At 39.0% G+C, this 13761-nt stretch overlaps 2 protein-coding genes across 3 annotated transcripts; one reads left to right on the top strand and one right to left on the bottom strand.

Annotated features, from left to right (window-relative positions):
- LOC140777303 (uncharacterized) lies at positions 1-1026 on the top strand. Its single transcript, XM_073121325.1, has one exon. It carries the CDS (start codon positions 197-199, stop codon positions 881-883), a length of 687 nt encoding a protein of 228 aa, XP_072977426.1. The 5' UTR covers positions 1-196; the 3' UTR covers positions 884-1026.
- Positions 1027-1553: 527 nt separating this feature from the next.
- LOC140777419 (uncharacterized) lies at positions 1554-13511 on the bottom strand. Of its 2 annotated transcripts, XM_073121513.1 has the most exons (4): positions 12381-13511; positions 6615-6922; positions 2262-2626; positions 1554-2042 (listed from the first exon to the last, which is right to left on the bottom strand). In XM_073121513.1, exons 1-3 carry the CDS (start codon positions 13352-13354, stop codon positions 2274-2276), a joined length of 1635 nt encoding a protein of 544 aa, XP_072977614.1. In that variant the 5' UTR covers positions 13355-13511; the 3' UTR covers positions 1554-2042; positions 2262-2273. The 2 variants fall into 2 exon arrangements, with proteins under 2 accessions (XP_072977614.1, XP_072977613.1); XM_073121512.1 differs by having other exon boundaries at positions 1554-2626.
- Between the last annotated feature and the right edge of the window lie 250 nt (positions 13512-13761).

Below are 13761 nucleotides of genomic sequence, written 5' to 3'. Positions count from 1 at the left end.
TCCTCTGATCTACAATTTAGGGAATTAAGCAATATATCGTATAATTGCAAGTTACTATTTTGAATGATTAAATAGAATAACTCACCACTAACAGCTATAAGTAGCCCTGCTTCTTCCTCGTCCACTCCCTTCTCCTCGCGAGAGAGAGAGAGAGAGAGAGAGAGAGAGAGAGAGAGAGAGAGAGAGAGAGAGAGAGATGTTGGGAAAAGGTTTTCATGGCTGCTTCTCTCGCCTCAAGCGACCTTCTCATTCTACCCCTCCGTTAAGTCCAGATTCTTCCCATTATGATCCTTCCACCACCACCACCACCACCACCACCTCCTCCGTCTCTTCGACCTCCTTCGTCTTCAAGAACTTCAACTCCCTGTACGACCCCGCCGCCTCCGACTTCGAAACCCTGATGCCCACCCTCTCCTCCTCCGTCTCCCTCTCCGCCGCCACAGCCACCGCCACCGCCAATTCTTCTTTCTCCTCCTCCGTATCCGCCGCCGACGAGGTCGCCGCCATGGAGGGATCGCCGTCTGGTCGCGATCTCTCCACTGCGATCGCCTCCCGCCGCTTCTTCCCGGCCTCGCCGGGGCGGTCGAACTCGATCGTGGACTCGGCCGCCGTCGGTGTTGGGGCGGGGATCGCGGTGCCGACGTACTCCCCGGATCCGTACTGGGATTTTCGGCGATCGATGGAGGAGATGGTGGCGGCGCTAGGGCTGGACCCGAGGGCACACCTCGCCCACCTCCATGAGCTCCTCCTCTGCTACCTCGCGCTCAATCGCAAGCAGGCGCACAAGTACATCGTCGGTGCCTTCGCCGATCTCCTCCTCTGCCTTGCCTCGACCTCGACCTCGACCTCGACCTCGATCTCCGAGGAAGAGGGCGGCGCTTAACATACGCTATAAGCCCACTTTAAGATTTGCTATTCCTACATCCCCATCATTTTAGATTTAAGAGGGTTATTAACTTGTGGCGTTTTGTAATCTGTACTAATTAGTGTTTGTTGGACGTAAATATGAACACGATGTTTAATGCACTTGTTATATGGAAAATTGGGGTGATCGAGGCCGCTCATCTTATCAATTTTTTTGATAGATATTTAATTATCCATTAGTGGGATAATGGCATTATATTTGATCTTTAGCCAATGATGGAAAATGGAGTTTGAAGGTTGTGAGTGTCAGAATTCGTTGAGAGAGAGAGAGAGAGAGAGAGAGAGAGAGAGAGAGAGAGAGAGAGAGAGAGAGTGGACAGGTGGGGCTTCGAGTAGTTGGTCCAGTCTTATGTAGTGGTGATGAGAAGCTCATGTTTTGGTGGTGAGAACAGGGAAAGATGGGTGGAGTTGCATGTTGAAGCACTAAGGACAAAATGGTGGGCCGTAGTAGAAAGATGGATATCGATAGAATGTAATTATCTTAGAGTGAAAGTAGAACGTCAATTTCATGAATATAAGAAAGAGAGCGAGAGCGAGAGAGTTCAATGAAAAAAAAAATCCTAATTCATTTAAGAAAGCGATTCATTGATCATTGTGGATAGATTGCTCGAACTAAAGATGAACAGCGCTGAAGAAAAGTAGTAGATTAATATTGTACCGTTAACATTCAGTTTAACATGAATCTGAGTAGTCTTGATGCAGGGTTCCTGCAATCTTTGATGATCTTCAATAACAAAATAATAACAACACAACATAGCATACCAAATGGAGATCGTTTTCTTAACGAACAGTAAAGATAGAATTTAAATCAAAAGGTATAAAGAGATGCGCACACGTGTATAGCAAAGACCTGGACTTAATGACAGGTAAATTGCTGTTTTACAAAAGGTCACCTTTTCCTGATGCTAATATGTCTCTCTTTTCTTAATCCTCCTAAAGATGTTACAAATGAATTACCAATCATAATTGCTCCACCAACGAGAAAACATCTGATCAATCTTAAAATTCCCCTTCCGGTCCAATCTCAAACTGAAGAGTTAAAATGATTTAGGTAAGGTGAAGCCAATAACCTGATCATCATCCAAATTGTATGGAAGGGCGAGGGTGCATGTAAGCAACTGCAGTGTTAAAACCATTAGATAGGTCATCTGTCATAAACACGTTGACGCAGGTTTCATAAATTTTAGTTCCAAAAGAGAACCCTGATCTTAGTGTAACTTACTGGCATAGTGTGCAACATTAAACTGAAAGAAACAAGTACTGTTCTCCCCACACCAAAGATAAGACCAACATAGTACCACAAGTTCATCTTAATTGAGCAAAACAAATAAATGTACCTCTTGGGCGCACTAGTCAGACAGATCAAACTCCCTTCTACTTTTGACGGTAGCCCTTTTCTTCATATCAAAATCTAATTTATCGAGGTCTGATGCAGTTGCTAGATTACCGTAAAAGATCCTCTTCTTCTCACCAGTCTTCTCATCCACCTTGAAAAGCATTGGATTCCTCTCATCATCACTAGACTGAATAGCTTGTGCAAGTGCCCAACCTTTGCGTCCATGGTCCTCCTTTTCGAAGAATTCTGCAAGACGCTCAGCTTCCCTAAGTCCAGCTTGAGTATTTGCAAACTTCACCAGTGTAACTCCCAAGTGTCCTTCCTTTCCATAGAGGGACTTTGACTTGCCACCAGGAAATCCTAGTTCTGAGACCAAACAGAAAAGAACGTTGATAGGACAAAAACAGAAAGTATTCTTGTGCCACAAGAGTACTCCATAATTTCCAGTCCAACAAAACAGTGCTCATTTTCACTGGTAGGCCACACAAGATCATAGTCCTCATCGAAATTGTCTTCTCTATTAAAAAAATACTAATTAAGTAATATTACTTCCAAAATACCCAGACAGACACTAAACAATGAATGGACCAGCAATTTCTCAAGGGAATGTCTCTTGACCTACCATTCTTTTTTACCATAAGGAGAGAATATTCAGGACCTAACATAACAGGGCCACTGATTCTTTAACACATCACGTCCTCATCCAGTACAAGTACAACAAAAACCTTCTGAATTTACCACTAGAGTAGGCAATTTCGCCATGGATGAAATTGAAGCAGTATGTTGCCACAGGTCTTTTTGGCCATGATGAAATTCATCGGCACTTCAGATATAACAGGCTGACGATAATTTACTTCACATATCATATAATGCTAGTAAGACAACCTTCTCAATTTACTATTGACTAAATTTAACTACCAGTCATTTCCCATAGATGATAGTTAGGGTAGCCTCCTCCCAAGAGGTCAACACAACTCCAACCAGTATATTGGCAACCAGGCCTTTTTGTCCAAGATGAAATTTATCTCCATGAAAGACAGGGCAGGCGTGAAATTATAGGCCCTTTGAAAACAATGCGTCCTCCGTAGAGGAGGTACCCCTATCTCAGAACGCTTGTTGGACAAAACAGAATGAATAAAAAATGAAATACTAGAAATAAACAAAAGAGTATTCAGATCAGAGAAAGCATGGTACGTATAATATACCAAACTCAAAACACAGATGAGATTGCTGTTGTCTCTAGTGCAAAAGAGTAGCTAGGGGTCACGATAGAAAAGTTGGATTAAGTCTGCGCCTATAAAACATGAAGGGCATAAGACCACCAGACAGTTATTCCCAATAAAAGGCTTTCTCATATTTAAGACAAGCAAATCAACGAGATGGATGTAGGAAAGTGGAGGATCATATACATTATAATGTTCTTGACATGTGCTAGACAATGTCAGGCAGAGATGGCTAGCAAGTGAAATGATCCACCTAAAAGGTATTGCAGTACTTCACATTATGAAGCATGACATTTCATTTACATATCTATGTTATTACATAAGATATCCTCTTCTAAAACCAAATATTCTTCCTTGGTGGCACCTTCCCTCAAACTCATAGTGCCAACAGCACCACCAAGAATACTTTACCAACAACAAGAGGGCACATTCAGAACTCATCCATATCATGGCATGGGATCAAAATATAGGATGCTAATTCAAATCCAAGTTCGAATAGCACATCAAGGAAACTATCATTACAGATGATGGCTTGCCAAGAAGAACATAGAAAATCCTAAACATATGACATCAAGGAATCAACTTTTCCCAGAGGTCCAACTGTGTCACCTTTATTCAAATAGAATAAAGTTTTTCTATATGTTTGTGTTGAGTCATGTATTAGTGTCAGTAGTAGAGGTGAAAACAAGTTGGATTAACTCCGATCCGACCCGACTCGGATCAGATTTAGATATAAAATTTCTATCCGATTCGGATACGGATTCGGGTACCAGTTGGATATATTTTTAGATTCGGATACATATATTAGATATCCGTTTATCCGCATATTTTTTAAATGATTTACAGTTTTTAGTTTGCTTATTTAAATAGTAAATATTAATATTGTTACTAATAATACGTTATATATTATTTATACAGATTAATTTTTCTAATTTACATATTTGACATACAAAAAATTTATTTGTTGTAAAACTCTTAATATTTTTGTGTTAATTATATTTAAATAAAATATTATAATTCTTTTAAATTCAATCAATATTCGTTTAAGATCAAATCCTCTATCTAAAAATTATTCGTATCTATTCAGTTAAGATATGGTTTTAAATTTTGATATCCGTTCAATATCTATATCTGGACTAAAAATATAGACCTAGATATGGGTTGAACACTATCTGATCCGTACCCGATCCGTTTTCAACCCTAGTGAGCAGAGAAAAGTCAATGATGAAGTTACTTGAGTCTAATGTACAAAACAGTTACAACCAATAGCAAACCCAAGTTATGAATAACATAGGGATGAAGATAACAGAATAGGATCACCATCCTCCATTTGCAAGATTAAATAATGTTCTGGGCACATAATGAAGAATGACAGTAATTGTGCAGCAAGAAAATACAGATAAATATGATTCATATGTAAGAAAAAAGCTACTCTTTCTTAACCAGTTAGTTAGGATAATGGTAGAGATGGTATTAGAACTGAGTAGGATCAGGACAATGACAATAGACAAAAAAACATTCATGTTTGTTAATATGGCAGGTATCACAGAAAAATGAGAACCATCAATAACAAAGTCAGTTAACAGTGAAGAACTTCAAAACAATCCCAACCTTGCAGAATCAGCTATAATTCTAGAGTGATGTCCCTAATAGTCACCAATTTGCAAAATTCATGCAAAATATTCATGTAGAATACCAAGGGCAAGCCAAACTCCAGATCAACTTAATAACAAATAAGCCCAGTTTAACTTTGCCATACTAGTCCAGCAGTTCATTTTGGGTGGCTCAATCCACCAATATAAACAAATAAAAAAATAGTGCTGATGGGAACTGAACGTCAGTTGATAGAACAAATTGCTAGTAATTTTCTAGATCAAACATACTCAGATCTAGTTTGCCTCCCTCCATATTACTCAAAACAAATTGAAATTTAATAGGTTGTTACTTTAGTTGTGTTGACAAGCGAGCTTGATGTGTGGACAACTTATAAATGATGAGTTTGGTGACTTTCCACATCCAAACTTCACCCAGCAAAATCCAACTAATGGCCAATCCTATTCAATACCACAATGTCCAATGCAAGATGTACACATGTTAAATTCAAGGAAACAGTATAAAGAATTGGTACCACAGAACCGACCTGCTTAAACTACTTGAACACTATTGACCTTGAAATTGTTATAATAGCAAGCAAAGAATCACAATGTCCATGGACAACAGACTGGAAGCTACACTTAGGAGGGTGAAATGAAGGAGCATTTCACAGATCACTTACACAGTTAAGACTGACAATCTTGAGAGATTCGCATTTCAGAAAAGGTACAAGGCATATAACAAGGTGAGGGGTACAAATTTACATGACCAATTGACATGAACTCAGTTCCTCCGTGAGAGAGGTGAATCAAGTCATAAAAACTTGAAAGAAGCTAGTACAAAAATTATTTGTACCAGTAGATATCGAAGTGTATATTATATACAGACAAATATGAAAACCTAAAAGAATGTTAAATTACTGCAAATGAAGGTTGACAACAACTGCAAAATCAATTACAAAAATATCAGCAACTGATGGAGTGATGGGAGATTAAATGTTCGTGAAAGCTTAATGATAAACAAAGAGCATAGTAATGATGAGCAAAGAGCATACACTTGAACCAAACAACAACAAACCTATGAGGAAGAAGATGTAAATGCGCTTATTCAAACTTTGTTCCTTTAAGCCTTATTTGCTTTGAGTTTAGGAATTCCTTCTAAATTAGTTCAGAAACCCTTAAACTAGTTCATAAACCAAACATCTTTTTATCTTTTTTCATATCTAATTAAGTTTAATCTTAAAAGAATGAAGACTAAGAAATAAATATTAGTTGAAATTAGAGCTTAATTTCAAACCAAACAAGACCTTGTAAAATTTGAAAGCTGCACAAAGAGATAATAAGCAAGAGTTGGAATAGCTGCAGGATAGATGACACGCAATGGATTATTAAAGCTTACAATACACAAAAGTAGCACTAATTTTAAATTCATTTGATAACTAAATGACCCCTACAGGCATATACATAGTGAGCCTCCAGTTCTAAGAATACTTATATTAGCTGCTTTGCAGAAATTAATGAATTCAATCTATCATTTACCTTTTAGCTTAGTATCCATCTCTTTGTTACCGATACCCTCCATGCGGCCATCTTTTCTTCTACCTGAATTTGTGTTGTGAATAACAATTGTTGGAGGCCATAAGATAAGATCTTCCCTATTAATTTGAGCATCATCGGCAGGTAACAATTGATAGGCCTTAGAATTTTCAGGGGCCTTTGCATAGTTCCATCCCATAAGAACACACAAGGCCTTGTGTAACCCAAGATGATCAACATGCAGATCTGCATTTTGAGAGTTGAATGCGTGCATGATAAGTCCATGCACATCTGCAAAGTCCTTAGATGCCCTGCCATTGTCCACATAAAGCACACGCAATAACAGAAGAATGAGAAACTTACTGGATATAAATAAATTAAAGCAGGACGCTGAATATATACACACACATCTGCAAAAAAAGTCTAGATACAAAATGACAACCGTTACAAGTTGTAACAGATATCAAATAACTCAGAAGACATATCAATGAGGAACCTAGTGATGCATAGTCAAATTACAAGAACAAGTACAGAGCTGTAGACGCCATGTGACTTATGGTACTCTCCACATGAACCTCATATACAGGGCTCATTACTACTTATTATTATACAGAAGGTCAATATATCCCTGTTTCAACTTTTGACACCATCCAAGGCATGAAGATTGCACTATTCATGCCATACTGGTTTAGACTCATTAACTTATCCAAGGAATACCCCAAAACATATACAGCACTGCAAAAGAGCTCCAAGAAGCTAGCAACTTGAAATTGTAAGATAAAACCCAATAAATATGTTTGGCTTCATCACAACCTCCAAAGCCAACTGAACACAAATAAGCAAGCAGTCTATTAATTTATTACATTTCAAGCGGTACACTTTTCCAACCATTGGCAGTCAATGTAAAATCATAGACAAGTAGTTACAACTCCATTCTCATTTCAACATTATGGAATTTCATTAGGGCATTGATAGTAAATCCAAGGGAAGGGGAAGAATAATATCAAAGGGAAATTTGTTCGCTAGCCATTATATAAGTTATGCTTTATACTCTGAGGATCATAGAAGTATATGTTTCAAGAACAAGAAGCTAAAATGAGCTCAGTATGGTGGACATCACCTAAATAATTGAAGCAAAAATGATTGTAACAGTGAAACATGATAATGGCACAAATGAGCTGCTAATTATCATTTGCAATTGTTTGGCTGCAACCAAAGCAGATTGTAAAGTACATCAAAAATCAAAAGTAATTCAAAATGGAAGCTGCAGGAAGGGGAAGAAATAGACCAATAAATAAGATAAATAAAAACATTATGAGGAACTTGGATCGAAGAAAGAAGTGACCCCAATAAACTAGGAGTGGAAGCTCAAGCACAACTCGGTGTGGCGGCTGCAAATAATAGCCAAAGAAACCATAAATAATAAGGGCCCATATGTTCCCATTCGTAATCAGGCTCTACCACATAGCAAAGGCATGAAAGCAGGGCCAAACTAACAATCCATGGACCCCAAGCAAGACCTCACTGCTAGCACCCTTAAGAAAACACAAAAGTCACAAACACACACGCAAGCACACCGACATAGAAGTCCAAAATCAAATCAATGAACTTGCATTACAGATTTTTCAAACACAAACAAGCAGATAGCTGCATAGAACAATTAAAAACTGTCATGGGCTAAAAACATAATCGACTCAGCTACTCAGTTTCATCTTCAAATAAATTGAACCTCAAAATGGGAATATTTCCCCAACAATCAAAAGGTAACACCAGACACCATATATAAACAGCTACACAAAGAACAGTGACGTGTAACCTTACTGAAGTGGACTTGCAGGAAGGATTACATTGCAGGGCAATAAGCAAATAAATGGCAAACATTACTGTATCAAACAGAGGTAAACAGACAAAACCTCAAACACTGTTACACATTAGCACAAAATCTATTGCATTCTGGTGCTTTCACCAAAAGATCTTGCCACGCTGAACTTAGCCCATGTGGATATTTACACATATGTACAGTCATGCTATTATAGTACAACCATCCAAAAGTAGATTTGACACATGGAAAGGTTATAAGATGAAAATACCCACTCATACACCATATGCCCATTTAATATGAAAAGGTTTGTGTCGGCAATGGATGTGAGGCTTAATACGAGTCAGACATCAAGGAAGAAATTTTAGCTAGCCTCAAATAGTTGTTGGCCCTTCATTATTGTTTTTAATTATCATCATGCTGCCAATCTAGTATTCAGAAGAAACAGAACTTCAGAAGTACAGCCACAAGCAGCAAATTACATTATTTTCAGGTTATTGATTGCATATCAAATAGCACACATAAATTCATCGAGCATGACACAAACTCAGATGAGTCCAGAAAATCCTCCAGAACTTAAATCGATGTCGTAGCCCGGGCAAATCATAAGAGGTTTGTCATGAAACCTGCAGCTCCAATTAGTAAGTAGAGTGACCAGACTTAAAGGTCAATTTACATTCATGCAGACAAGTAGCAACCCTTCAACATCTCTCTACATAAGAGGAGTGAAAATAAAGGAGAAAGATTGTACCTTAAGATATAAGAAATATCTTTCATTTCTAAGGTACAAACAAGCCAACAGAGGCAAATAAACACATTCCACATGGAAAGAAACTACTATCTCAGAAATAAGAAATAAACACTCCTGCATGAGTGATAAGTGCCCCCGGCTAGCGTGGAACATGAAAAATAAGCAACATGCTGGATCAAGGAAGTACTCTTTCTGGTACAGCAAAGTCCTAATGATAATGTTGACCTCACCCAAGAACCAAAAGGTACAACCAGTTTGTGTCTTCTGCCAATCAAACATGGTACACAAATTGTCCAACAAGGAAAAGGACAAAAAGAAAAAAAGGAAATCTGCATAACATATTTGACACTCAGAGGTGGCACTGGACATTCTTCAAGAAACACAAGCAGAACATTCATGTAAAGAAATCTCAACCAATTGTTAGTGCTTAATTATAAGTCCATAGTTCAAAAGAAAGTGAGAAAATATCAATGTGCATATGCATAAAGCATGTGCAAAATCATATCAGTTGTGCTCAATATGGAAAGAAACTAAAACCATGTCTCCAAGAAATGCCACTGCTTGGCGTATATACCATTTTAATCACCTGTAGTAAACTATGATGTCATGTGAGTAGCACAAGATAAGAGGGAAAAAGTTTAAACTAGCCACAAAGAATACCCTGTGAAGTGGCAAGGTCACATCTACCAGAATATTTCATGCACAGTGTCCAATAATTCCGTATTCTTATATAATATATATCATATAGTAGTATACTACCATAATGGTGAAAAATTATCACAATCACACATTGAATTAGATGCCTACAAAATATGCCTACTGTAAAAGAATAATAGACAAATATCTAATGTAAAAGAACAATAGACAAATATAAAAGCCTAAACTAGCCACAGAGAATACCCTGTGAAGTGACAAGATCACATCTACCAGAATATTTCATGCACACTGTCCAAGAATTCCGTGTTCTTATATAATATATATAGTACAGTAGTATATTACCATAAAGGTGAAAAGATTATCACAATCACACATTGAAATAGTACGCCTACAAAATATGCCTACTGTAAAAGAACAATAGACGAATATCTACGAAACAATTCACAGGATAACTTTTACCCTAAGGGTTGCAAAAGAATAACTAGATATACAAAATGCAAACAAACAACCAATTTTCTTTCGGGTGCAAGAAAAGATATAGAAACGCTTGTTGCTCCACATGGAGAAGTACATCAACTTTCTTTTGGGGTCAAATAACAATCCCTTGTCCCGCATGAAACCAGTAATTTCTAATGCTGTCAGCAGACTCATCATAAAAAATAGTGGCAACCGTTTCCCTCTATAGTTAGGTTTACCTATTTACTGATTTTTGTTGTGACTGAACAGCTCCACAAATTTCCCCAAGCGCATGGCCAATCATCAATTGATCTACACACAGGATGTAAGACTAACAGAAAGCAAAGGCTGAAGTATGTTCAACTACTTTATTGCATTTCTATAAAGGAGAATGCCACACACATCTAACTTCCATGAAAGCTTCAAATAAGGAACCTCAGATAAGATGAATTGACAACTTCATCATAAAGCAAGTACTACAAGAGTAAAGACATATCCACAGGCCACGATGCCTGTGACAGTATTAAACAAATAAAATCACTTGCTCATGCAACCAAGGGAAAGAAGCATATTGTGCAAAAAGATGCACCAGGCACAGAAGTTCAGTTGGTGGATGAAATAATCTCACAGCCTGATGGGACTATAGGAGTCACTCTAACTCTGCATAATCGTGCCTGCAAATAAGGATGGAAATGTAGTTCCTCGCAGATGCCTTTGATGAACATCCTATAGTGTTCAATTGACTTTGCTTACAAATCAAAGCCAAAGAAAGATACATAATAATTGAAGATAGATTTTCAATAACCAATGCAAATATAAAATTGTGTAAGAAAAGTTCACTTACTACGCTATAGCATGTCTCCTGCATAGGTGCACGACCACAAGAGATTTTTCTAATGTGCATATCAAACAGATCCAAAAAATTATGATCCTAAGTCTAACTCTGCAATTTCAGCCTCATCAAAATTCAAGCTATACAAGCTCTCCAATTTTAAGAATCATTCTCATATATCTCATGCAATCTAAGGCTGACTTTAAAAATCTCCTTTTTCTGGAATTCCTCAATACCTCAGCAAAAAAAAAAAAAAAAAAAAAAAAAAAAAAAAAAAAAAAAAAAAAAAAAAAAAAAAATCAAAGGGTTCATAATCGAAGATAGATGGATATATGGTATGTTGAAGTACTTCCAAAATATGTACTCATTTTGCATGCCCAACTGTCATGTAACTGGGGAGTGCACATAATACCACGTATAGAAAAATGGGAAAACAAAGTAATCAAATGGATAGGATGAGCACACAAAGGAAATTACTAGATGAAAATACTATAATATGACTGATTTAGCAAATGAAAAGATTAGAAAGATGGGGCCTGTTTAAGATCAATTCATAACATGATAACATCTCAAAACTAACAATCAAAGATGAGTAAATGACTAAGGCGTCATTTGGTTTTATCTGTTTCAAGATACAAAATCTATGATGTTAAATAAGAAACCAATGTAAACAAAAGTCTTATGTCTTCCCTCTTTTCTTCCGATTGAAAATTGAGAGAATATATTTTAACATCCACTTAATTGAAGTGAACGTAAAGACGCTGCATGTGAGGCTATTTTAGTCCTTGGATAGGATATTTCATATAATCCATAAACTAAAAACTGATTTTTTATATTATACTTTATATATGTAGATGCAATTTTTCCAAATATATTAAGCCAAACAGCCCTAAAGATGTCTAGATAACCATAGAGCAACTGCAATAATATCCAAAATAAAAAACTTGTAAATATTCCTGCACAACAACATAAAGAGAGATATATATGCCATGAATGTTATATCCAAACAAGTCAGATAACTGAATCTTGATTAAAGAAAAAGAGAAGAAATAATCACATCATCACAGGCATAAAATAAAATTCCTGCATCACAACGTAAAGAGACATATATGCAAAGGAGGCACCCAAACATGTCCAAATTTTGGTTAACAAAATAGAAGGATTGAGTTTCAGAAAGAGTAAAGAAATAAAAAATAAAAATTCAGAAAATGTAAAGAAATAAAAAAATATATATATATTCCGGTGTAACCAAACCTGCCGCAAACAATGCACTGCAAAGGCCCGTTCTTCCCGTTCTCCAAATAATTCTTCTTCTGGTTCGAGCTTTCATTGATTGTCTTTGACAACCTAAGAAACGCCCTCTTCAATGCCTGCCTATCCACATCCACCTGAACCGGAGGCAAATCATCATGTCGCCTCCTCCGTGAGGGAAAGTCCTCGTAATCTTCGCCCCCAAGCTTCGCCTGCTTCGATAACCTCACATCATCACGATCACCATGCCGGAATGGGCTTCCGCCAGGCCCCAAAGGGAACCTATTGGGATTAGCACTAGAATTTCCGTACTGCATCACATGCTGCCTGTGCCATGCGAACTCGTCCTCCTCCCCGTACTTCCTCTTCAGCGACGATGCACCGCCTTCCTGCGGGCCATCGAGTCCAAGCGACGCCCAGTAATCATGCTGCGGCGGAGGTCCACGGCCATAAGGTGGCGGCTCGCGGAAGTCCTCTGGGCTGAATCGGGCCCCTGGGGGCGGGAAGCGCTTATCAAACCCTAAGCCTAGGCCGGTCTCCGGGCCATGTCCGTAACCTGGGCGGCCAGCGGAGCCAAAGGCGGTGTCTAAGGGGTAGTCGGGTGGGAGGGCAAAGTAGGAGCGGACGCTTCCGTCGGCAAGAACGATAGTACGGCGCTCGAGGTTGTGGAATCCATAAGGGGGAGGAGGAGGGATTGCAGCAGGGTCGGGGAGGACAAAGGGGGGACCAGCAGCGGCAGCGGCGGCGGCGGGAGGAGGGCGGAGGGAGGCTGGGAGAGGCGGCGCCGCCGGAGAGGCGGCAGAGGGGTTGTCCTTGGGTTTCGAAGGCTTGGTGTCCGGTACGACTTGGTGGTGGTCAGAGGAGGGCTTGGAATCGGATTCCCACCTGGATTTGCGGTTGCCCGAGGCGGAGCCGCCGCCTGAGGAGGAGGGGCCTTTGTGGGATGAAGGCTTCGCCGATGTCTTGTAGTTCTTCATGGATGATCGGTTAGGCGGGGATGAGAAGGAATTAGGGTTCCATCGAGGTGAGGGGAGAGATCTGGGGAAGAAGAGAAGTGACCTTTCCTTCTCGGTTTAGGAACTGTCGCGGCCGCTGGATGGCGTGCGTATTTACTTTCTGCTATTCGCATAGTCCGTAGTCGGTCCACGGAGCCACGTATATTCTCGAGTTCTCTCCACCAGGCCTGGGCCTTACCCACGAACCCAACTACGGTCGATATGGACGGCCGGCCCATGAGAGAGAGGCGGAAGAGGACTAAAATAAAATTAACAACGATGGTGGAGTCAGACAGCACAGGTCAGCTACCAAACAAAAAAAATCTTATCTGCACACCTGCGGTTCTGTTTCTCGGTCAAGCCACTATTATAGCTTATAGCTTAGCAAT

Source organism: Typha angustifolia, chromosome 15 (assembly GCF_048772165.1).
Source record: "Typha angustifolia cultivar Huaian chromosome 15, ASM4877216v1, whole genome shotgun sequence".
Lineage (NCBI taxonomy): Eukaryota > Viridiplantae > Streptophyta > Magnoliopsida > Poales > Typhaceae > Typha > Typha angustifolia.
This window is presented reverse-complemented; position numbering and strand designations above follow the sequence as displayed.